This window comes from Ailuropoda melanoleuca, chromosome 14, assembly GCF_002007445.2.
Source record: "Ailuropoda melanoleuca isolate Jingjing chromosome 14, ASM200744v2, whole genome shotgun sequence".
Lineage (NCBI taxonomy): Eukaryota > Metazoa > Chordata > Mammalia > Carnivora > Ursidae > Ailuropoda > Ailuropoda melanoleuca.
The window spans coordinates 62873924-62900748 of NC_048231.1; the positions used below are offsets into that span (position 1 = coordinate 62873924).

The 26825-nt window shown below is 46.1% G+C and overlaps 1 protein-coding gene across 1 annotated transcript in view; it reads right to left on the bottom strand.

The window, feature by feature from the left end:
- The window catches only part of KCTD1 (potassium channel tetramerization domain containing 1), an 87028-nt gene that overhangs the window by 2770 nt on the left and 57433 nt on the right, over nucleotides 1-26825 (bottom strand). Inside the window, 2 exon segments of the mRNA XM_019796618.2 lie at nucleotides 1895-2200; nucleotides 17396-17540. Of these exon segments, the coding sequence (XP_019652177.2) occupies nucleotides 1895-2200; nucleotides 17396-17540 (451 nt within the window).

Sequence of the window (26825 nt, forward strand, 5' to 3'; positions counted from 1 at the left end):
CAATTTGTTAATAGCAAAACTCCTTAACATTAGTGATCACTTGAGAATATTAAAATCACTCCAGGGGTGGGGTGGAGTTATCAAGTCTTGTGCGTCTTAGCCCAAAACTTCTGGATGCCTAGAGCACAGTGCCTGTTTTCTTGGTTGGTGGAGTGAGAAGCTAGAGTCATTGACCATGTCATGGTCACATCATGGCTGTGTCACTGACGATGTTAATCCAGGTGAAAATGTCCTCATCTGACCAGACCTGAATAACTGGGAAACTTGTCAGGCCTATGAGTTTACTCCATGGACTGGGCGGTGGGGCTAGGTTTTTGTGTGAGACATGGAGCCCTAGGGAAGCAATGCTGTCATGGCTCTGATGGGTGCTGCCCCGGCCTCCATCTGGAGGGAAGCTGGGGCAGGTTGTGTGTGTGGGAGGCAAAAGGCTTTCAGAGTTTTAGAGGCTGTGATAAATAGTAGAGGCCTCGCTCAGGAACACAGGGTGGTTCGGGGTGCAGCTCTGGCCCCATCCAACCCAGCGGCTGCCATGCTGCCTAAGAGCCCATGTCTTTCGCCAGCGCTCCTGGGACACTGCTTCTGCCGGTGTCTCCTGCTCTGCTGTTCTCAGACATCTGTTCATAAATTTCTAAAATTATAAATAGTTGTGGAACAATCTTCAAGAGGAATGGTAGAGTGGGTGCTTCTAGTCTTTGAGCTGTGGGAGAGGTTTTGTTGGGTCAGTCCTGAACAAAGTCATGGGCCCACTCCAATTAAAAAGAGCCGGGGGAGAACCCCAAGCCTTTACTCCATTGACTTCAAACCATTTTGAGTCATAAGATGGGGGATTCACAGTGCTTACCTGTTAGGGTTGTTCTAAGAAGACACGGCACGTACCACCCTTGGCCCACAGCTGCCACACATTAGTTAAGAAGATGAACACACCCACCAGCGTCTAAGGGACACAGCGCCTCCCATGTGAACCAAACTTCTGAATGCCACCCCTAAGCCTCCTTCTCCCACAGACTTCTCTGTCTCAGAAAACAGCAATTCCATTGATTCAGTTTCCCTGTCAAAAATCTTAGTCATTGTCAGAGAACCTTGCTAGCTCTATGACACTCGAGAACTCAGAACCAGACACTTCTCAAATACTGCTAACTGGTCCCCTTGCTTTTACTGTTTTCCATCTGCTGCAGGAGTACTCATTTTCAAATCTGAGTTATATCATGCCACACTTTTGCTCAAAATCTTCAAATGGTTTTCCATTTTACTCACACAAGCAAATGATCCCAAACCAAAAGAAACCGAAACAAAAAATCCCAGAGTGCTTACTGCCGCCCAAGAGGCAATCCATGATCTGTCCCCGGCCACCTGCTGGCCTCTTGTCTCAGCGCTCCCTATCCCTGACACTTTCTTCAAGCCCCGTGGGCTCTCCTGATACTCCTCGACATGCCAAGCAGACCCCTACCTCGGGGTCGTCTGCTGGTCCCTCTGCCTGGGATATCTCATTCCAGCTGTCCTCTTCTCACCACCTGACCAACATGTCTTTTTTCTTTTCCTCATTAAACTTTTGTTTTAATGGGTCTCAACATTTCTGTTGGTTACTGTTTGTCGTCGTCCCCCCCCCCCCATCTCCCCATCCTTCTCAGGATGTAAATTCTGGGAAAATAGAGCTATTGTCGCTTTCTTTGTTTTCTAGATCTCCAGTGCTCACAGCAGCACCAGGCACATAGTTCAACAAACACCCGTGGATCGACGGAGTGTGTAGAGGGCGCACACGCTTACCTACCCAACACAAGTGATGCCGCGTGGGAGTTTCCCAGCCCCCCGGAAGGAAGGCGCTGTGTGAAGGCAAGGTTAAGTAACAGCATAAAGAGTGACATTGGACGCCACACAGTGTATGACAAGGCTATACCTGGACCGAGTTGAGGTGACAGTAGCCATTCAGTGGAAACCTAATGACATGCGTTGAGTCGTGATTCCAGCCTGCGTTGACAGAGTTACACATCACGTCGCCGATCTCTGGAAACACTTCTTCTATCAAGGATTTGTCACCACTGAGCGTGATCCTTTCTCCGAGGTCTGGGGCGACACGTACCACTAGGCACTCACAGGGCCTTGAAAAGCGACCAGTTTCTCTGTCCTGCTTCCATCTTTCCATCTCCAACAACATGGGCTGAAGCTGAAAATATTTTGCCTCTTCATATAACAAAGTGTAGTCCTGGAGGGAAAAAAAAAGTATTTCACGGTGCAAAATACAAACATGAAACACTGAAAATGTCCACAGGAAAGGGGTGATTTTTCCCCCTGTTATTTCAACAATCAAATCTGCGTGTAAATTTTTCACTCACCACACATATGTGCATGCATTCATTCAGTGATGCTAAAAGGAGCTTAGGGGTATTAAGGGCCAGGCAGACCCTCTTCTAAATGCTCCCCATAAATTAAGGCCTATACCCCCACAACTGCCCTATGATTTTGGAACCATTATTATTCTCACGGTGCAGGCAAGAAAACGGAGATGAGAAAGGCCGAACCCGTGACTTTTCTCTTTCAGCCCATGAGTGCTTCTGGGTATTTAAAATTCGTGGGTTGAAAATCCACTTTACGTCCTCACGACAGAGCCCCGTGTGGGTTGCGGTGAGGGAACGCATGTGCACCATCCACGGGAAGCCCACGCCCCCGCTCTCCTCCACTGGCAGCTCAGAACTCCTCGTGGGAGGCAGGGGGCGGCGCCAGCTGGGGGCGGGGCTACAGGTGGTGGCGGGGGGGCGGGCGCTGCATCTCCCTAAGCGTGGGTGCCTGATCTCTGATATCTCGGATGGGGGCGCGGGTGGAGGCTGCCATCCTCAAGTCAGCAAGCCAAACTAGCCCACGATCCCTAAAGGACAGAGGTGCCAGAAAGGAACCCCGTCCCTTTCTGAAAGCACAGCCACCATTCCCTGAGCATGGTTTCTTTTTCTCTTGCCTTAAGAACAAGTCTACTGAATTAAAGCAGAAATCTGGCCAGCAGGTATTAAAACACACACACAAGTCGCTGAATGGGAGGACAAGGGAGGCTGAGGGGGAGGCAGCGACGTAGGAATGATGCTATCAAGCGGGTCAATATTATGTCTACACGTAGCTATGACCACAATCATCTCTGGGTGTGAGGCAAGTGGACACTTGTCCAGGCATGTTGACTGAGGATGTTTTAATGAGCTGACACAGGCGTGTCTGCCGTCCTCCCCCGGCCGGGGTTGGCAGGCGGTGCCTGGTGCCCGCAGCAGCGCCAACACCGGGAGCCCGGGGCCTGGGTGCTGCCAGGGCCTCTGCCATCTGGATGGGATGGTGCGCGGAGACGATGACCACAAGAGAATGGTTTTATGTGGCACTCGTCTCTTTTTCTTGCAAATTAAGCACCAAAAGCAGCAGCAGTATTTGGGGCTTCCAGAGAAAAATGTGGAGAGGTGGGAAAGTGCCAGTGGACCTCCAGCTGGATCTTCCACTTTCTGTGTTGAGACATTTGGGCCAGGGGAGGATGCCGTCCCAGACACTCCTCAGCGGAATGGACTGCTTCCGGATTCTGCCTTCTCCTGGCAACCCCATTCTTACAGGAGTCTTGGTTCCCTGCTGGAGAGGAGCCTGTGCTCTGATGATCTTCCTTTCACATCCTGGCACCTGCTTTGCCTCCCCACCCACAGGAGGTACTGTTTGTTTGAGGAGCTGAGAACTAAGCTGAGGTGTGGCCACTCTTAGGACAGCACTGGGGCCCACTCTGCCAGCTTGAGGGCAGGATGGGGAGACCGGGGTTCCTCCCCCGTGTGGGGGCCTTGCGGTCTGTGAAGTACATCCCCTGTGAGATAGCGACCTTGCTCCTTTACTTACTTATCAATATGACAGCTCTCAACGAGATTTGAAAACAGCATTGACAGGCAATAGAAGTGCGAATTTCTGCTACTGCCTTTTATTTTCCTTTGAGAATGAAAAATTTTAGCACAAGGAAAAATCTGGACTCCAGTGAAAATATGTCATCAAGTCTTCAAATCCGAGACTGCTTAGAGCAGTCTTATTGACCAACCTTGACCTTATGGAGGAATCCTTTCAAACTCTGCTGAATAGTAACCATTAGCCTCTGATTAAATGCTTCCAGTGACAGGAAGCTTACTATCTAAGAGGGCACGGCACTTACTTTGTTGGCCACTCTGATTACACTTCTGTAAACTTCTTGGTTAGAATGACCTGAATTTCCCTGTAGTTCCAACTTATTCAAATTCTGCCATCTGGGCTTACAGTGATCCTAAACTTTCTTTGACATGTGAACCCTTCACATATTTGAAGACAATGGTTATGTCTTAATACTATTCAGGCAGAAAATACCCAATCTTTTCAGCTCTTTCTCATTTGTTATGACTTAAAGGTCCTTCGACATCGGGTACGTCCTTGACTTTGTCAACATACTTCTCTGAAAACCCAAACCGGAACTGAACTTAACATTTCAGATGTGGTCTAACGAGTGCGCTGTAAAACCTTTGCTCGGCTGGACATTCTAACCACTCTTAGGCCTGCATTCATCTCCTACGGCTGCTGCAACAATTACCACACACTGAGGGGCTCAAACCACACAAATGTATTCTCTTACAGTTCTGGAAGCTGGAAGCCTAACATGGGTCATTAAGGTGGTGTTTCTTCTGGAAACTCTAGAGGAACATTCATATCCTTGCCTTTTGCAGCTTGCAGACACAGCCCGCATTCCTCGGCCTGGGGTCCCGCATCAGTCCTGCCTCTACTATTGTCACATCTCTGACTCTGACCCTCCTGCTTCCCCCTTTCACTTGGAAGGACCCTTGTGAGCACACTGGGCCCACCTAGATGATCCACAATGATCTCCCCACCTCAAGACCCTTAACTTAATCACACCTGCAAAGTCCCTTCTGCCATGTAAGGTGACATACTCCTGGCTTCCAGGAATTACGACACAGACATCTTTGGGGGACCCATATTCGGCGCACCGCACAGCATAAGGCTGTATGAACCTTCTTGGCTGTCCCATTACCCTATCAGTTTACATTTTGCTTACAGTGATGTCTCCAGACCTTTTCACAAGAGCTGCTGCTGAGCGAGGTCTCCCTCTTACAGCATTTGTGAAACATTTTTAAATTCTCCATTAGTTATCCCTCTTCAAATTGCCTACTGTAGGTTCTGGAATTTGTTCCAACATACTGAGAAAATGTAAATTCTTTCGTCCAATGTTCTGCTCCCTCTCTCATTTTTTTGTCATGTTGAACCGGGTATTCTGTTTCTGTATGTGAATCATTTCTTAAAAGTAATGACAGGACAGGGCTACATATAGGCCTTGGTTCAGATTGATGCTCAGGTAATAAATTAAGACTCTGGATTCGGGCTATTTGAACAGTTATAAAACCTATAATTCTGAGATCAGCCAGCACCCAATTGTGGCATTTGCTGGGTGTCTGGTTGAAATACCGTGCGTTTGGGTGGGCCTCCGAGGGGAAGGCTGGACATGTGGGAGGGGCCCCAGTCTCCATACTGCCCAGAGACTCTCCTTAACTGTTTGGACTTCAGTCTCTTTAGCTACAAAATTTGAGAAAATAAATAAATCACATTGAAGTTGTTACCAGGCCTGATATGCTGAGTCTATACCCATGACAGTGTCCTGATCCACAGATCCGTCTACCATAACCTGAAGCTAGTAAGGCTGGCAGGACGTGGGGTGACAAATCCCCTATGGTGACTCTGAATCCTCACCACTTTCCTTTTCCTTCTGAATTCACAAGCCGTGTGGGTGTTCCACTCTGAGGCCTGGCCATGGACGGACAGACTGCCTCCCTATACAACACTGCTCATGTTATCGTTCTCTGCTCCTGGAAAATTAGGGAAGCACTGGCCCTTATTAGACTTTTGGCTCCACTCAGTGATTTCTCAAGGATTCTGCCAGTGGTTTTCAAAGTGTAGTTTAAAGAGGTCCCCTGAAGGTCATCCCGTACCCTGGGATGTATCTCATGGGCCTGGCCTTGGACTACCTCCGGCCACCAGGTGTTCTTGACCATCTCTACTTGGGTCTGGCTCCATCTCTTCCTTTACCGTGCCATTCCCTCAGGTCTCCAGGGCGGAGTGCCGTCTGCACTGGGGCAGCGGACGCCGGAGAGCAGCTGAGCACGCACGCTCCGCTTGGCCATCAGCCCCGACGCTCACTTGTCTCCGAGCGTCTGCCAGCTCAAGAACTAAAAAGCCCTCCTTGTTGTTGTTTTTACCATTTTCTGCATGGTTAAGCTCACACTGGCCATTCGTTTTCTTGGCAGGCTCCTTTATATTCGTCTTTCTCTACTTCCTAACACACGCTTCCAGTCTCGGCTCATCGGAGAAAGGCCCTGCAGAGCAGACTCAGGGCCCATGGCTGCTTTCCTTAGGAACCTCGTCCTCCTTCCCTTCCTCAATCAGGATCATTTAATTTTATTGTCTAAATCCCATATATTTTAGAGTTTTTATCAAGTTTCCCTTTAGATGCTCTGACCTTGTGCTCATTTCCTTCTGCTCTCTGAATCTTTTGAAATCTTCTTTCCTTACACCTTGGTCCCTATCTGGCAACACCCACCATTCCTTTCTTTAGCTTTTATAACCTCTAACAATTCAGTCTCTTATCCCCAAGGTATGAAGTAGAAATGAGCAGGACTTTATGGGGCAGCAGCAAGTTTGGCTCCAGATTTTCTTTTCTTTTCTTTTTTTTTAAGATTTTATTTATTTATTTGAGAGAGAGAGAGAGCATGAGCAGGGGGAGGAAGGCAGAGGGGGGAGGGAGAGGGAGAGAGAATCTCAAGCAGACTCTGAACTGAGTGCAGAGCCCCACATGGGGCTCCATCTAACAACCCTGAGATCATGACCTGGGCCAAGACCAAGAGTTAGACACTCAACCGACAGAGCCACCCAGGCACCCCTGGACCCAGAGTTTCTTTAGAGGGAAATGAACCCAAAGCATCCACGTTTGCTTTCAGCAAAGCAACTCCAGAATGTACTAGATACCATCATTCCTCTGCCCTGCTTCCGTTCCAATTTTATCTTCTCTCATTTAGAAGGCATCGTTCATATTTCTTGCTTAGCCTCATATCCAGATAAAGGAAAATAGATTATTCAGACTTATTATCATGTTTAAATAACTTTAAAGTCCTAGAATACATATGTAAAAAAAATTTTTTTTTCTGAGATTTTTTCTGAGTGGTTTTTTTGAGGCATAGGAAGATCAAGATGGCATTTTATAGATGAATAAACTGAGCTTTGCTAAGACCCTGGAGATAGGCACATGGAGCAAGAAGGTAAATATGGGTGGACTCCCAAATGCAAATGGACTGTATTTCAAAAGCTTATTTCTGGATTAAGTATTTGGAATTCAGAAAACATTCTCCCTAGAGGGGGGAAAGGGATATACACCATGCATTAGTTTCTAACTGCTGCTGGAAGAAATTACCATAAATTTGGTGGCTTAAAACAACACGGGCTCACTCTTGTACAGTTCTGGAGGTCCAAAGTCTGAGATGGGGCTTAGGGCTAGCTCGCTGAGCTGCAGGCCAGGACTGCCTTCCTTCAGAAGGCTCTAGGGGACAATGACGTTCCTGGCCCTGGAGTTCCTGGCCCTTTCCAGCACTGGGGGCTGCCTGCATTCCTTGGCTCATGGCCAACAATCACATTACTTCCTTCATCACCTCTTCTCTGACTCTGACCCCCCCTCCCTCCCTCCTTCACTTATAAGGACCTTTGCGATTCCACTGGGCCCGCCTGGATTATACAGGATAATCTCCCCATTTCAAGACTTTTAATCACATCTGCAAAGTCCCTTTGGCCACATAAGGTCATCTATTCTGGGGATTAGGATGTGGACCCCCTCGGGGGTCATTATTCAGCTTGCTGCACACATTTACTGGTTCCACCAAACAGTTCAGAGGTTTATTTCACTCCTCGTGGCCTTGAAGCTTCACACAGTAGTTGGCACGTCCTTATACTCAAAAGGCAACTCAGTCACTTGTTCATTTTAAAATCTGCTAATGTGCCAGACGCCATGCTAGACGCTGTGGGTACAAAGAGGGTTTTTCTCCAGGCAACGTGTCCAGTTCGTCCCGGGAGCTCCAGGAGCTCTTCCGCACAGTTCCTGGGCCTCCCAGGCAGTGCTCGGCTCCGCAGAATGCAGGGGTGGTATAGGTCAGGGGGCTGGCAAAGCAGGGCCACCAGAGAACAAGGGAAATGAAGGAGTTTATATTTTACATTTCAAAAATAGAATCCAGGTAGTAGTGATAAGAGAAAAAAAATCTCTGCAGGACTTAACTTCCTTTAGTTTTAAAATTTTGGGTTTTTTGTTTGTTTTGTTTTGTTTTTGTTTTTTTGGGTGGGAGGTGGGCCACCATAGATATCCCAGTATTTCAGGTTTGGGGTGCCTAGAATTCTTAGCTTCCCTGGCTCTGCAGTACCTTCTTCTTTTTTTTTTTTAAGGACTTAATATTTTTACAGCAATTTTAGGTTCACAGGTAAAATTGAGGGGAAAGAGGCCCTGGGTGGCTCAGTCGGTTAAGGCTGACTCTTCGTTTCCACTCAGGTCCTGATCTCAGGGTTGAGATAGAGCTCTGCTTGGGGTTCCATGCTCAGCACGCTCCGTGGGGAGTTTGCTTCCCCTCTCCCTGTCCCTCTGCCCCTGCCCCTGGTCTCTCTCTCTCTAAAATAAACAAAATAAAATCTATAAATAAATAAGTAAATAAATAAATTAAAAAATTGAGGGGCAGTCCAGAGATTTCCCATACATCCCTGTCCCCACACACCCACAGCCTTCCCATTCTCAACATCTCCCACCAGAGTGGTGCATTTGTTACAACTCATAAACCTACGTGATCACCCGAAGTCCACGGTTTATACGAGGATTCCCTTCTGCCATTGTACATTCTATGGGTTTGGACAAATGTACAATGACATGCACCCACCATTAATGGTACCATACAGAGTAGCTGTACTGCCCTAACCTCCTCTGTGCTCTGCCTGTTCATCGCCCCCGCCCCCCTTTTCCTTTCTTCAAAGCCCAGAAAGACTGGCCCACTTGTTCCTTTCCCTGCCACCGTGTGAGACTTCTGGCCAGGAGGCCTCTTTCCCAGCCAGCAGCGCCAACTTCCAGCTTCTCCTGACTACTCTTATTTTTCTGGGGGTTTGGGGGGAGGATATCCAGCCGGACATTTAGCCTGATGGCTGGTAAAGGAAACAGAAGCAGCGGCAAGGTGTCTCCTCTCTATCCGACCACTGTCTCCCTCCCCTAGCACTTCTCGATCTCCTAGAGAAAGGTAAGGTAGACACAGGTGATAATGATGGGGTGTTAGTGGCAGAGCTGAAAGCAGATTGATCTGCATTTTCAAGCCACACCCTGGCTTGGCAAGTCACCTGGATACTAACTACAGGGGTGAGGCCCAGTGTGTAGGGTGGGGCCAGGGCAGGGGTTAGAGATGCTATCTGAGAACGTGCCAGGGCTGCTGGCAGGCTGTTCTGCCTGCCTCCCAGTCCTCCTCTTTGGGGGCTGTGGCTAGCCTTGCCTCTGAGAGAATGTCCTTGGGAGAGGGAGATAAGTGGCCCTGGGCAGGGGTTCTAGGAGTCAGTCTCTGCACCAGGGATGCAAATAGTAGGCGGCAGCCGCTGAGACTATGGGCTGGGGCAGCCGTCCTAAGTGGGCACTCTCGGAGGTAGTGGAGAAGAAGAGACTTCTTGGGGGTCTACCCAGCTCACCACTCTGCCTTCTCCAAGAACGTCCCATCCCCAAGAGTGAGTACCTAGAAGCCACGTCTGCTTGCCACAACGGACTGGCTAAAGCAGAAGTCTCGGAGCCACTTGAGCCAATCAGCTGGTCTCTGCAGAACCAAGGAAGGGGAACGAAACCCCGGGCACTTGTGGGGCAGAGCCACAGGCATCACTCCAGGAGTGTGTGACCTCCCACGTCTGAGGTCCTGAGCTGCCCTGGTATTTCCACCTCTGAGAGAATGCTCCCGCTAATGCTGTGAGATAAGCTAGTATCCTTCCCATAAAAGCTTCCTTCGTCTCTTTCTTCTACTTAGCCAAGTCTGGAGACATTCCGATTGTCCTAAGAGAGGGGGTGGATGCTGCTGGCACGTGGTGGGTGGAATACAGGGTCCTGCTCGACACCCTGCAAGGCACAGGACAGACCTCCACAGACAATGAGCTAGCTCAAAACACTAACAGCGCAAGATGGGAAACTCTGAGCTTGACCGGGATCATTTCTGTGGCAACCTAAGGAACACAGAACTCACCCTGATCAACGGTCAGGCCTCGCATCACTAACCACTGCGCTACCATTCAAACACATACGGTTACTAGTAACGTGATGCACTACGAAGCGTACAGTATCACTGAGATGGATGCCCACCAACCTGTGTAACCTAAACCATCGGGCCTTCCCAGATAACCTGCCGTTTGCAGGAAATCAGAGGTGAGAGCGCTGAACTAAACTACCTGCGATAAGGCAGCCAGGCAATCCAGAAGGGGGGATGTGGGGCACCTGGCCCGGTTTCTTCAGCGAGTCGGCGTCATATAAGAAGTGACAGACTGTGCTAGGTAATAAAAGGAAGGACCATAACTGGATTCAATATGTGGTCTCACATCAGATTCCATCTTGGAAAAACCACCTGCAAGGGACATTTTGGGGTCAAGCAGGAAAATCTGAATATGGTTCCAGTATTAAAGAAAATCCAATTTTACTGAAATAGGAAGATAAGAGATTATTGTCTGAAATAAGGATAGAAAAAGATCCTGAGGGCCAGGCATGCACGAAGGTTTTAATACTAGCAATCTCCAAGAGGTGGGAACATGGGGCTTACACATTTTTCAAATTTTCTACAATGTGCATATCCTTTTCTATAATATTAACAGGTTATTAGAAATAATGAATACATTTTTTAAACTTAAGCCAGGGATAGGTAAGTTATGGGCTGTCTCTTAGCAAATTTTTCTTTATCTAGGAAGGGTGGACATTCATCAGAGACCACAAAAGATGCCAGCAATGTGGGGGACATTTACCAAAGGTGCTCAGAATACAAGGCTAGAAAGAGGTAATTTTTTGTGGTTCCCCATCAAAAAGGGAACCAAAGTTCTGGACTCCTGGTGTACTGGGAATGACAACTGTGTGTGTGTGTGTGTGTGTGTGCCTGTACAACACATGTGCATAAGCAGAAAATAAAGCAACGATGGGCAAGTCAGTATCACTGGGAGGAGTGGAAATGAAGGGAAGGAACACAGTCACCTCGATAGTAAAACAGTGCAGACAAGTTCTACAATCACTTATTAGAGAACACACTCCAGTGGCTTCCAATGGGAGCAGGGCACAAGCAGCTGCCACTTCAATGGTGTTCTGAAGTATGAAATGATCTCAATTGCTAAGTGGGGATCTAGATCATACAGCATATCTGCGGAATGGCATTTTAAGGGGGGGCAGGATGCCATGATGTCAACGTTGCATGCATTTGCTCAACCCACCATTAAACAGCTGGACGAGGAAGCCAGAAATCGAGGAATGCTTTCCCTACCAAACCCAGTTAAGACATTCTCTCCTCCTGCTGTGTCCCTTCTCCCAGGTCAGGAAATCGACTCCGACAAGGAAGCAAACACCTGTAATGCTGTTCAGGGACAGGCCGACCGTGAGCTCTTCTGTGTGCGCGTCTGCGCTTGTGCGCGGCACAAGCTGCTTCAATTCCACCATCAGCCACAGGAGCTGAACGGCCACCTCAGCTTCCACTCTCCTCCTGCTGCTCCTCCGGGTTCCAGAATGCCCCGTAATTTACAGCCTGTCGCTGGGAGGTTCCATGGGAAACATTTCGGGGCCCTGGGAGACGAGAGTTTCATTTGACAAGCTTTTTGTCTTTTTCCCCAAGTGTGGGCTACAGCTAAATCCTTGGGCAATTAACGGATAGGTTTTCCACTTAGAATTGATGAAAGCATGTCTTGCAGGGCTCTGGAATCCTCAGGGAGCTTGAAAGGTGCAGAGAAGCAACCATCCCCATCCTAGCCCACTGGGTAAACCCTCAAGGGCCTGTCCTCAGGGATCGGCCGCAGCTTAACTCGCATGAGGAAGTCTGTCTCTCAGCATCTCACTTGAATGCTCTTGAAGCACAAAATGACACCTGCCACATCTGAACGTGTTCGAAATCCCTAGCTCCATTTCTGGGCCAGACTGCAACTCACGACAAATGGCTGTCATCATGTTCTAACTGAAATTCCCTATCAGTTGCTTTGTATTTCCTGGAGTCTGCCTCTTTTTTAATCCTGGGATGACAAATGAATATTTTACCCTCATAAGTTGCTTAGGATGATGGTATTATACACACGTTTTATATCTGCCCTTTCGTCCTATAATTAGTGTACTGCCTACTTACATTTAGCTTCTGGTCTCCTGTGACTCTTTTGACCCTTTTCTGCTGTATTTAAGTTAATTAATACTAAGAAATTATCATGTGCCCAGCACACAACGTCCTTTAGAAAACCATAAAAACGTCCCTGCCTGTGAGACCCTTACAAAGAAGAGAGTCCCGATATATACATAAAGTTGCCAGAGTTTGAACGTAAGAAAGTGTATGACCAGGTATGGGGTAGGAACCGGAATCTGGGGTGAATGTGGGACTCACTTCATTCGTTTATGTACCCATCCGTGCACTCATTCACTCACGCCATAAATATTCACAGGCTGAGTCCGTGCCAGGGCTGAGCTAGTGCGACAGTCACTGCTGGCCAGCTTCCCCGACAACTATTCCCAGCCCCTATCCCTTGCTCATTTCTCTCACTACAGAGGCTAAAAAGGAAAAACACCCCTTTCTCAGCCTCCTTTGCCTACCAGGGAGGCTCAGTTCTAGCCACTGACCGATAAAGGTAAAGTCTCCTGGAGAATCTTCTGACAAGGACAAAATCTTGTGAGTTAAAAAGGCTTTCGCCCCATTTTCCTGCCTTGAATGAGGATGTGATGCCGGCAGCTGCGACAGGCAGCTTATGACCTTGAGGTGACAAGCGTGAGGCCAGGACGTCAACACTGAGGATGGCAAAACAAAATGAGAGTCCTGTTCCTCGAGGACACCACTAAGCGGACACCATTGTCAATAACCATGGACCTCTGACTTCTTATGTGAGAAAACAACAAATCTCCATTCGTTTAAGGCACTGCTGACTGGCTATTCCAACACCTGCAGCCAAAAGCATGGATGACTTACAGTTGCGTATACAGTGCCGAACAATGAAGACCAGTAGTTACAAGTGTACGTGTGTGACCACGGGGAGAATTGCAGGGTGCAGGCAAACCTAAGCTGGACGAGGCAGCGATGGCATAGTGATGAATACAATGAGCTCTAATGACAAATAAAGGCCAGGAAAAGAGCATTAGGCAGACAGAATGGCCTCTTTGAAGGGGGCAAGAACATGGTGTGCTTGTGGAACTAAGGCAAATCCTGTATGGCATATGTGTAGGTAAGAGTGGGGGGGTGGACAGCAGGGGTCAGAGCTAGTGGGCCTCGTGGGCTCTCGACAAGGATGTGCTGTTTGCTCCACGAACAATGAATGGGAAGCCTCTGCAGAGTTGTAAGCAGGAGCAAACCATGGTAACACTATTTTTTTCAGAAAGTGTCTCTTGGTGAGGGATGGGGTGGGAGATGGTGGAGAAGGGGGAGAGGGAGGAGCGTAGTACGGCTGTAAAAGGGCAACAAGAGGGATCCTTGCCATGATGGAAATGTTCTGTGCCTTGATTATATCAAGGTCAACAACCTGGTTGTGCTGTTGTAATCATTTTGCAAGATGTTACTATTGGGGGGAACTGGGTAACACAGGGTCTATTATTTCTTACAGCTACATGTGAGTCTACAACGATCTAGAAATAAGTCTAACGAGAAAGTGTCTCCCGGTTTCAATATGGAGAGTAGATGTGAGGAGGAAAGGGTGAAAGAGGGAAATCAATTATGAAGCTACTCCAAGTCATCCAGAGAGCTGAGCCTTGGACAGGGAGGTGGGAGGAGAAGAAGGAATTGATTCAAGGAGTATCTGGAAGGTACTACGGACTGGCTCGCTGATGGACTGTGTGTGGGAGGTGAAGAAGGGACAAAGTGCAGAATGACTTCCAGGTTCCTGCCTACAGCAGGCAGGTGGATTTGGACATTTTTGCAGAGATGGGACACAAATCAAGGGAGCAGGCTCCAGGGTGGTAGCGGGGTGGGGGAGGTGGGCATGTGGGCCTAGCCAGCTTATGATCAGGGAGCTTGAGGAGCCGAGGAACTCTCCACACAGACATCCTGAGTGGTCATTGGGAAATGCAATCACCTTAAAATAGAACTAAAAGTGAAATGTCCTTCCTTCACCCTTTCCCCAATTCCACTGCATTCCTTCTAGGAAAATGTGAGTGATAAGGAAAACGTTGGCCCCCCACGGTTGCCATAGCACACTTCCAGCCCTTCCTTTCCTACTCACTGACTTGCTCCCCCACGCGGGAAGTCCACACCTGACTGGTGAACACCTGCCATCAGAGGCACCAGGTCTGATGACTGGCGGGGGGCCACTGCTGAAGCCCGTGCCCACGTACAGCAGGCCCCCTCCTCTCCTTCCTCCCCTCACGCCCTGTGTCCAGCGCAGAACTCAGCCCCATTTCCTGTCTCCACGTGGGGCCAGGGCCTGCTTTCTAGAAGCAGTCCTGACTTTCTTCCTAGCTCTCTGCTCCGCCTGCAGCTGGTACGAGGCCTGCTGCCGTCACCGGGCCAGTTCTCTCTGCTCCTGTCTGAGCGGATGCGCCCCCAGGCTTACACTGAGGGCTGCAGGCCGGAGACCTCCCTCTGGCCTCTGCAGAAGATGCCTGCCAGCAAGTGAGGGGAAGGCAGGAAAGAGGTTCGAAAGCTCGCACAGAAAGAAAAAAACGACACATTGAAAACTACCCTTGTAAACCGTCCAGGAAGGTGCCATCTGAGAAGCAGACTCCCAATATGTTTTCCTTCCTGAATTGGAAGACATCACCACGGATAAAGCAGCTGACTTTCGTAAAGAGCCATGTTGCACAAACCCACTTCGTCTGTCTGTAAAGCCTGAATGGCACGCAGCACCGTCAGAGGCGCGCTCTGGGAGGCCCCTGGGTGCTGCCGTGGGTGGGGAAGCCACGGGGTCACACCGGCTGATTCCAGGGCTGCCGGAAGTGCCCGTGCTAGCTGCGGTTCTCACTCTTTCTCTCCCATTTCCTCACCAAATGTATACTTGGCAGGTGCCCCACTGCTCAAAATCCTGAAGGAGAGGATGGACGGAGGCCCCCAGAGTCCCTATTAATTTGGGATCTAACCTTCTAGATCTCTTTCGTGCCTTTACACACACATATTTTTTACACAAATGCAAATATGGCTATGCATCTGCTGAAACTTAGTATTTGCAATGAATGATAAAATCTTGGTGATTTTCCCCCCCAACACGTTAGATAATAAACCTATCGGTCAGTATGTGCCATTGCTGAATATTTTTTTTAGTTGTGTCAAGTTTTTGCTATTACAAATAACATGACCACAGTAAAATCCCACATACGTGTATCTTGGCATAGTTATGCAATTATGTCTAGAAAATAGATTAACAGACTCTGAACTGCTAGATCAAAAGAGTATGTATGACTGAAAATTTAAAAACTGCTGAATTGCCCTCCAAAAATGTTTGTTCCCAACCACGATGTGTATCCCCGACACTGTATATTAACAATTTTTTACATTTTTGCCAATCTGACAGATCTCAATTTCTGTTTCTTTGATTCTACAGAGATTCAACATCTTTTCAAATGTTCATTGGCAATTTCTATTTTTTTTCTTTGGGAGATTTTTGTTTCTATCTAAAAATGTTTTCCATTGGGTTGTATGTTTCCTGTAGATTTTAGAACTCTTTTATTAACGATATTAACCTTTTATTGCAAATATTTCCTGTAGTCTAACACTGGTCTTTTATTTGTATGTGGTGTCTTTAATTCAACTTTTTTTTTTTTTTAAAGGCTACGTTCTGGGTGTTAAGTCTTCCTTAGGTAGGCCCTCTCTGCCTCAAAATTATGCTTTCAGAAATTCCTTTAGATTTTTTTCTGATTTTTTTATAGTTTTAATTTTTATGTTCATTTCTGGAATATCTGTGAGCTTATGATAGGAGACAGGGCTTTGGCTTCACACTTTTTCCAAATGTCTCTGTGCCGACTATTTCAGTGCCAATTACGGATTATTCCTTTGTTTTCTCATTGACTGAATTACCACCTTTGTAATATATCAAATTCCTTTATACACACATCTGTCTCTGCACCCTATTCTTCTCCACTGAGGTATTTGTCAATTTCAGCCCAGTCAGGAGCACACGTTTTAAATTCTAGCTCTATATACGTTCTGATGTCTGGCAGGACACATCCGCCACAGCCCACCATTACCACTACTATCATCATCCGTAAAAATTTATTTAGCTATTCTTAACCTCTGTTTCTTCTACATACGCTTTATTAATGGATCAAATTTCATTTAAAAAAATTTGTGACTTAAATGGGTTTGTGCTGAATTTATCATCTGGGGACAGGTGACATCTTAACAATATCGAGGCTTCCCATCCCAGAACACAGAATTTCCCTTCATTTATACAACTCTTCTGTTATACTTTATGTAGAGATTTGCAGTGTTCTTAATCCGACTTCGCCCATTTCTTGTTAGGTTTGTTCCTGGGTATTATAAATTTTGTTGTTACTGTGAGTGGTATATCTTTCCATTATATCTTATGATTGGCTCTTGCAGAATCTGTAGGAAAGCTATCGATTGTGATACTGATCCTGAACGTAGACACCTGAATGAGTTCTTCATTAGTTCTAACAGTACTTAGTTGATTCTTTAAAATCTATTTAAAGAATATTAACAGCTGCAAAGATTACATTTGTGTATATTTCCTTCCAATATTAACACTTTCTGTTTGTTCTTCTTGTCTGGTTCCATTGCCTAGAGTTGCCAGCATAACATGAGACTAACACTTGTTACTAACCTCAAAGGGAACAATCTAAAATTTTACTGTTAAGTATTAATACTTTCTTTAAATATCTGGGAGAAAAAGTCTTAAGCTAAGGAGGTTTCCTTTTATTTCCTACCTTACTAAGACTTAGTTGAAGTAAGCTTTGAATTTAATCAACTTATTTTCAATGTGTTAAAATAAATTATAATTCAGTCTTTAAACAAAATCAGTCCTCTTTTGGTCACATAAAACTTTAATGACCATATCCTCTAGTTCATGAAGACGGTGTAACCATGTCAGAAACCTTTGATGCCGTGAGAGTTGGTATACGTTAAAAACGTGGAGCTTGAAATGTTCTGGGGGGGAGCGCATCAAAACAAATCACATATTTAATGCTATTGGTAATTTAACGTGAATCCCTCACCTTGAAATCATCAGGAATGAGGAGTTTTGATGTTCGTAGAAAATTCAAGATATATCTGAACATCTGTCCATCTCTGTCAATGAAATAATGCTGTTTGAGACTGTCCAAAACAATGGGTTCTGTACCATCAAAAAGTCTTCCGATTCTGTGATAGAAAAGAGGGAACAGTGAGAACAATTAGAATTGATTGGCCGCTAAAACTAAGAGCTACCGTTTTGCGTCACTGTCAAAGGTAGCAGTTTCAAAGACGGCAGTCAGGAAACATCACCCGGTACGTAGTTATGCTTCTCTGAGAAGTACTGGTCCTTGCTTGATAAATATTTCAGGGCCAGACAATTCAAAATAGTCTCAGGCTTTCTCAAGTAAATCCTTTTATTCACTGTCTGGTACCTGTAAAGAAAATGTCCCTGACATGGTGATTATGGCTCAGTGCTGTCACTGTGATGGAAGAGTATGTCTTTCCCCTGGGTTACTTAAAACCACCTTCTCCGCTACTTAAAAAAAAAAAAATGTTATTGCTCCAAAGTGTCTTTTAAATAGATTCTATGGAGAAAGCAACTGTGTTTTTAAGAAATCTGTTTTCTGAGCTTTCCCCACCCATGAATCACAAACTTTCCAAAAATAAAGCAATGCCTATATGCTAACATCTACATTTAATTATAGAAAGGAATCACTGAAAATATCACTCGTCTAGGAGAATATGTTTTCCATTAACAATATACAGTCTAGTTTCTTAGGTCTCAGCAAAAATCATTTGTCACAGCCAGGCATCAGTATAAAAAATAAATATCTGACCACCCCCAAAATATGACTTAGTACTGGAACATGAGTGGCTACGGGTAATTTTTAAAATCAGGAATCCACAGTATGTTTTTCCCATTTATAGAGTTAACATTTGAACAGTGTACAACAGTTAAAGCATGCTGCATCCATTCATTATCATTTGTCCCTTTAAGGATGGCTGAGCCTCCGTACTTTAGGGTATTTTCAGTTAATACAAAGTGGTCACATCTGCACCATAAACAAGTAGACAGCTGGCTAATGACAAATATTCTGTATCAGAAAATAGAATTTACACACTAGAAATCACTTCCTGGACCAAAAGGTGCATTGTACTTTTTCATTGAGAGCGTAGGTGGGCAAATGGCTCTGCTTTTTCATGAGCAGCTTTTTTTGGAACTCATACAGTCTATCTCTGATTTGGAACATCATTTTATTGCTTTGAAGACAATTTTGAAATCAAATGTTGATGTGACAGAGGTAATGGTAAATCAATACTCTCACTGCTCCTAAAATACAACAAACCAACCAACAAATAGAGAAGCTGCTTCCCCTCCTTCCCCCAAAAGAAAAGCTTGGGCATTCGTTTCAATAAAAATCTTTTAAAGATAATTAGAAAACTCACGTCCTACCCGAAGGTAGTAAGTGCAAAGAAGAAAGCAACTAATTACAGTCAGGTCATATTTCTAAAACTCAATATATTTTTCTCAGCTGATGTTTTTGTCCAACTTTCCATGAATGGAGGGTGATTCACAAATCCTTCCTTCCACAGTTTATCCCGGGTGTGGCTCCCAACCTAGGACTCCTTCACTGCCTGCAACCTTGTCATTCATTTCCCATTAACACATCAATCAAACAGGCTCCAGAAATGACAGTGAAACTAAAACACACTTAGTCACTTATTTATAGTGTTTCCAGGACAGTTTGGTGTAGGATGGGAAAGAATGAGACTTGTTTGCTTATTACTAAGACATTTTACTCTTCATTGTGAACATGATAAATTTACGGTTGACAGGCGAAGAAAAGGGAGCTCGATTTATTAAGTGCTGTCCAGATAGCACGCACTACCCTTAGCACTTCAGGGATGTAAAGGATCCATTATCCTCCTTTTAAAGATGAAGAAATAGGCTCAAAATGATGAGTAACTTGCCCAACTAGTTAAGTAGCATTGGGGGATTTGTGCAGTCTGTTTGATCTTAAAGGGGCCTCCCTACAATGAATGGAATGAAAAGAATGACCACTACCGGAGGAAAGCTTTCGGTCTAGAGTTTTTACTTTCTGTCTTCTGTTTGTTTAGCAAGAGCTTTGCAATGAAATCCAAGTGTGTATATTGATTATTTTTGTGGCCTGTAGTTTATGAGGCTCAGTGACTGCAAGTCACTTTAGTCAAGAGATGAAAAGTAAATATTTTATTCTTAAATAAACCCTATGCTTATTTTCTTATAAGCTCATTTTCAAAACCTAGACCTGGAGGTACTCTGGCACAGCATGAGTGATTAGTAAATCTCTACCGAGTCAATGAGTAAAAGGAGTGACTGAGTGGGGAGGGGAACTGGGCTCGGCCCTTTCCTAGCTGTAATTGGGGAATCGGCTTCTCTCTATCTCCATCTCTCTTATAAATGTCTGTTTCTGGGCGCCTGGGTGGTTCAGCCCATTAAACCTCTGCCTTCCGCTCAGGTCACGATCCCCATGTCGTGGGATCGAGTCCCCCATGAGCGCCCCGCTCGGCCGGGAGCCTGCTTCTCCCTCTCCCTCTGCCCCTTCCCCCCTGCTTGTGATCTCTCGGTCTATTAAATAAATACAATCTTAAAAAAAAAAAAAAAACACCAAAATGTCTGTTTTTTATAAAATTGCCATTTTTCTTGGAGTTTATGAGAAAAGCAAATGGGGTCATGGCACGCTCACAAAGGGCACAGCAAGAGAAGGTATCCCAAACTAGCCAACAAAGATTTCTATGAAAGCACATCTCAGGAGACCGCAGACAATATAAGGAACTGGATTCAGGGGCTTAAGGGACCGTCTGGGCTGAGTGTCTTGTTAGAGCCCTTAGTGACGTAGGAGAGATGCGCCATTGAAAAGGCTTTCAGAGCGGAAAAAAACCACAAAAAACAAGAACAAACCCCAGGTCGGGCAGATACAGGAAATTGGGCCTAGTTGCAATGAGGCCCCTTCGCATCGGACGTGGCCGAAACAGGAGGCGCAAAGGGAAGAGCTGGGGGGAATTTGACAGGAGGCCCACCGTAGGCCGGAGAGGTGGCTGCGGTCCCTAGGCGATGCACTGGCGGAAGCCCGGTCTCCAGTCGGAATCACCCATGCCCAAAGAGGGCGGCCGCTGAGGCAAGCGAGCTGGTGCCCACCCCGCGGGCGAGGAGCCCCCGCGAGGCGCAGAACCGGCGAAGAGCAGCGAAAGGAGAGGCCCGAAGATGGCGGCAACCCCGCCTAGGCCCCCACGCACAGCCCCCCCATCCGCCCAGGGCCCCCCGTCCGCCCAGGGCCCGGCCGCGTGGTGTGCGCGGCAGCTGAGAGCGAAAGCGCTGTGGAGAGAAGGGCCAGACTTCGGAAGGACGAGCCCGCGGGCCGCGCCCAGGCGCGTTACGGTCTGAGGTGCTGCGCCTCCCGGAAGAGCGGGAGGAGGCCCCATACTGGAGACCCCAAATGTTCGGAGTAGTCAAGGGCAACATTATGCTGCTGACTTTTTCTAATTTTAAAAGGAAGCGCGTTCTGAGCTGTGAAAACAATGCGAAGGACAGGGCGGTGCCAGGGATCGTAAAATGGCGTCCCGGGGTCTGTGCTGAATGTGCCGTGGAAAAGCATTGTTTGGCTAAGCAAATAAGGGGGTACATCGGCCGGGGCTGTATTTCTTGCGGACGTATGAATGGAGTTACAAATCAGACTGCAGTGATTTGTAAACTTTGGTGCCTGAAAACTATGTGGAACTGATTACAGTTTACTAACCTTGGAAGAACATTCCTGTTTTCCAACTGACCAAGACCAAGCTGGCTCCGGATGATGTATGGGCGCCTTGGGTTTTGGTGTGTTTTTTGTTTTGTTTTTCTGTTTTTGACACTCATGGAAACAAATAGCAATGCTGAGAAAAACGTCCTTCCACGATTGTATTTTTTTTTTTCCTTTTTTAACATTTTGTTTTGGACAATTTCAAACTTAAGCCAAAGCAGAGAAAATAATATAATGAACCCCCATGTGTCCATCCAGCTTCAAAAGCTATCAACACTTGCCCAAGCTTGTTTCACCTATACTTCTGTTGCTCCCTCTCCCTAGTGGGATTTTTATAGCAAACCCCAAGCATACTGTCATTTTTGTCTGTAAATATTTCATTAATAAGATTATAAAGGTTCACTAAAAATATGCATTAAAAGATACTAAAATATATTTCTCTTGCTTTTTCATATAAACATTGTTGATTATTGTTTATGGAACAAATAATGCAGGATCAAGTCTCCAAGGAAATTAAGCTCCTCCTTGTGGAAAGTCTGGTTCCCCACTATTGCTCCCCCTCTCCCTGGCATTAAAAAATGGTCTTAAGTGAAAGGATAGGGATAGGGCCTGATATACCTGGCTTAGTGTGAATCTGTCATTAAGAATTTATTTTTTCTTGTGCACTGAGTCATAGGACTTGGTTTCTTTAATTTACTGTGACTCAGTTCCTTAAGAATTTCCCTTTATTGTGTAGTCATTCAATTATTTATTCCACCCATATTCACTGAGCTTGACCATGTGAAATATAGGGAACGCAGTGGTGAACAAACCACACATTCCTTGCTTTCGTGGAATTTAACAGTCTGTGGGGCTGGGAATGCAGATCAAGAGCGGTGTGTCACTGGGTGTGCAGAACGGGTTATGGGAGTACACAGGAGGTGCACCCAACTCAACTTTGGGGAGGCATGGAAGAAAGAGAAAGTTCAGTGGAGATCTGAAGGACGAGCAGAAGTTGGCCAAGTACCAGGGCAGCAGGTACGGTCAGGTAAGAAAGGAGAGGGGTAGGGAAGATAGAAAGGCTTGAAGCTAGAAGAAACCTGGCATGTGAATACTCCCCACTGGGGCAGAGTCAGGCCGCCAAAAAAAGGAGGCTGGAGCAGCAGAGTCAGATTGTGAAAAGCTGCATAAGCCACGTCAAGGAGTCTAGATTCGGTTTCGAGGCCAATGGGGGCTCATGTTGGGCTATGCTCTCCAATGATGTCAAGGAAAAGAGCAAATTTAGACGTGAGGCTGAATGAAACACAATCTGCAATCACATCTCAAAGATGCAGTTTGTGGCTTGTCCAAATCCTTTCTCCTCTGCCTTGCTTTTGACTGTATTATTTGCATACAGCAGTGGCTCTTAGCCCTGGTGGCACACTGAAATCACCCGAGGAGCTTTTAAAAAATACTGCCAGATATTCTCATGTAATCACTGCTTAGGGATGGGGCCCAGGCTTCTCCCCTAAGTCTGATGAACAGCTGAGTGGAGAACCAGCGCGAAGGAGGATGAGCATAGACTGAGGAAGAACAAGTCAACATCATGGACTTGAGAGGTTTAAGGTTAGTCCTTCTGTCACTTTGAACTGTCACAGCACCTCTTCCTAAATAGCCAACCACACTTCTAGAAGCGAAAGATCTCCTGGATGACCTAGCTCAACGTCCTGTTTTACAAATGGAGAAACGGAGTCCCAAATACGTACTGCTCAAGGATGCACAGCTGGCTAGACACAGAGCTGGCTCTGAACCCACCACGCTGTCCCTGGGGAAATGGGCAGAGGTCACATTCAAGCCCTGGAGGCCAACTGCTCTAATACTAGTTACTATTTATTGAATTGTATTATGTGCCAAAGAGTGAGCTGGCTGTTTTATGGGTTTTATCTCATTTGGTTTTACAATGATCCTATGAGGTGGCCATATTATTCTCATTTCACAGAGGAATCTGAAGCCCAGAATGGTTGTCACTTGGCTTAAGTTACAACCTGGGTCTGATTCTAAAGCCTGGGTTCCTGACTGGTACTTTACAATGCCTTTTCATGTGCAATTTCAAACAAACAAAATGACAACAACTTTCCTTGAGGAATGCATAATTTTTATAGTTCAACAGAGTTTGCTAATGTTGCATGTTATTCCAAGAAAATTTAGTGTTTGTCAACTTTGTAGAGAAACTATTTAATAGCCGTGAAACAAAAAGTTGAGGCTCAGGGGCTGGGTGTTTACATACTCATTAGGCACCCTAAATTCCACGGAACCAAATCAAAACACTCCAGGACTTCAGAGGTTACTTTCAAACTGTTGGTACAATGTGAAGGGGCATAAAATGGGATGGGAAAGTGAGCGTTCTGAGGACAACGACAATTTCTGGGGAGAGGAATGACACAAGGTTCCAACTTCATTTACCTTGCAGCTCTCGTGTTCCCTTATGTGCTGTGACCCTACATTTAACTCTGACACACCCCTGTGGGATTTATCACTTTACAGCTAAGGAGAGGTTTCCAACACTTCTAAGGCTCCAGATACCCCATCTCGCTCCTGCAGCCTGGTGAACACTAGGTCACCTTGAGCGCCATGGTGTGTAATACGACACCGGGCCCTGCGGGTCAATCCTTTCTTTCTCCAGAGCCAGAAAGTGCAGGGTGATGATGATACAGTGAGGGAGGCAGGAGGAGAAGCGGTCATCTGCAATGGCTCGGGACCCACTTGCTCAGGGAGTGTGCAGAAGACCCTGCCCGGGGCTGAGAACGCAGTGGCAAAGACAGACCAAGGCGAAAGCAGGCGAGAAAAGGTCAGGACCAAGGCGGTTGGGCTTGTCACCCAGTTAGCTTCCCTTTGCCAAGAAATGCCTTGTTCTCAACTCCTGGGCATCCAAGTCATGGAAAATATGGTTTGGACTCAAGGAAAAGATCTCATTTAGTTTCTAGTCCAGATTTATTTTGTTGGTTAAGAGATTCAGAGGCAACTGACAAATTACCCCTTTGAGCATCTGGGGATATTTTTAAATTATACAAGTGAGACCTACTCATTGTTGAAAATTGAAAAAGTGTAGACTAGAGGACACAGAAGCAGCAGAAGAGAAAAACAATCTGCCATTAGCCCACCAATTAGGACATTACTTTTTAAAAAATCCCATTTGCAGAGTATTTTTCTTTGAATAATTTTGTTTTCAGAGGCACTTGGACCTTCATACTTTTTTATGTCTACCGTTCCAAGTTAGTCTGTTATGTTAGTGAGTGATGTCTACTGCTCCAAGTTACATTCCCAACCAAGTTTCTGTCCTAATATTTGAAACCTGGGAAAGATAGCAGATGGGGTACTGAGCTGGGTGGAGGTGGGTGTGTTTGTGCCTGCGTGACCGTGAGTGCAGAGGTGTGCCCGCTCGTGGGGTGTGTGGACAGCTGTCACTGCAGGTGAAACCAGACTCAGGACAGCAGAGGCGGAGAGAGACACGGAGAGAGGGGCAGTATTGCAACCAGGGGGTTCCTCTTCCCCTTTTCTGCTTTGATGGGAAAGGAGGGAAACAGTGGTGGAGGGGAAGAGACAGGCTAGATTGATACCTGAAATTTAGACCATTGGGAGTCTATATTTGGAGTTCAATATTGTAATCTCTCTATCTTTGCATATATTTTTAAATGTCCATAATAAAAAAATAAGTTTTTCTTTTAAAAAAGGGGGGAATGCTGGGTATGATTATAAGGTTTAAAAAGAAAGAAATCACCAGTCCACTTACTGTTTTAGAAGTCTGAGTTATCATAAATAGTGTTTAATATGCTTAAAGTGTTATAACCGTTAGAACAATTCTAGGATCTTTATAGTTCCCTCACGTGGAAAATTTCCTCTATATTTCATGAACACAGATACAAATTAATTCAGAGCTTGTTATAGAAATGGACAGAAGTAATTTAAGGAGAAGGGAGAAAATACCTTCTTGGTAAGAACAAACAAAACAAATTGTATCTACTTACGGGGAAGTAATGTTTCCAGTACTGTTCCCTGAGGCAGCATCATTTTCTTAAATGATACATAGAACTGAAGAAACCAGGGGAGAAAGGAAAGGCAAGTTTAAAATATAAGAAAAACTATGAGAGCAAAACAGCCTGGAACTCGGCGTTTTGGAGAATTGATCACTGCTGGGACTACTGATGGCCGAGGGGGAGTTCGGAGCCGCTCAGGGGGTTGTAATCCTCCAGGAATCTCAGGAGTGTCCCCCAGGACTCTGACTACAACAATTTTTTTTTTAATTCCAAGATTATATTGACTGTTAACTATGAAAAATGTATTATTACAATTAACATGATTGTTTTTAACCACCAGAATTTACGTAAGTAGGCTTTTTATTTCTGCATTTATTGAGTGCCTACCATGTTCCCGGTGCTCTGCCAGGCCTTTTAAAATAAGCATGATGCAGGCTCACTGGGAGCCAAGGATGGACAAGGGGTGGGGCGGGGGGGGTGCCTAGCTAGCCCAGGGCAGGCAGGGAAGGCTTCCTGCAGGAGGCAATGTCTGTGCAGTCCTAGGGATCACAAAGTATAAGGAGAGAGGTACAGGGGCTTGGAAAAGGGATTTCAGGCAAGAAGGAACATGATGCTGGGAACAGAGTAAGTGAAGAGCAACTCTTTTAAAGTGTGGAGCCCATCGGAGCATGGAAGGGCGCCGTTATTCCCAAGAGCTTAGGCGTGGTACTTCCCGGAGTGTTTCAGGGGGCCCCAGCATATTCAGCCCTAAAACTCACAGAACTGGGTTTGAATCCTGACTTCACCATCTTTCAGACCAAATTGATGAGTTTTGATTTCTTCATCTGAGAAATGGGATAATAACCCTAACCCGAAGAATTCTTAGGAGAATAAACGGATGTCCGATAAGAACCACATTCCTGAGAATTCACTCTGTGCAGGACACAGTACCGAGTGCTTACAACACGCCAACTAGGTTGGGACGCCGTGGCCAGCTTCTCGGCCCGGAGGGCAGAATTCACACTCGGGCAGCTGGACTGCAAGACCCCAGCTCGGAGCCACTCCCTGACTGCCGGGTGCTCGCTCCGCTCCTCGGCAGAGCACTGCGCCCGCCTCGCATGGGCTCAGGATGCTGGCAGATTTTCGTCCTTCGGAGATGGCGGGCTGTGCCAAAACGCAATTCTGACCGTCTATGAAACCCTGTTGTGCATCTGGAATTGGAAGAAAACCTTTACGGTCACCTGGTCCTGTTCCCTGGTTTGAGCAAATGCCTGCTTAAAAATGATTTCTGGAGCTATTTTTCTAAGATTGGTCCAGGATCAGATCATCATATCCTCCCTTGGGAGAACACATGGGTATTTTCGGCTCAAACAGTTTCTGTTTAGGTTTTCTGTCACTTTCTATTTGGGCAGGCAAACACACACAGGTGCACACCAGCCTGCGCCGGTCACCCACCCTGCCCTCCTCCCAACAGTCTGTTCTATATTGGGAGGGATTTTTGACCCTCCTTTTTTCTCTTGATTTAAAACTCTAGAGTATGTTTTCCATTTTACAGTAATACTTATTCAGAGAAAAAAATGTTGTAATAGCTAGCATTTTTTGAGTTTGTTAAGACACAATGTTAAAAACTTTATGGATTATCAGATTTCAGCCTCACAGCAACTCCATAAAAGTAGTATTTTGACTTTACTGATGGAGAAACGGAGGCTACAGCCATCAGGTAA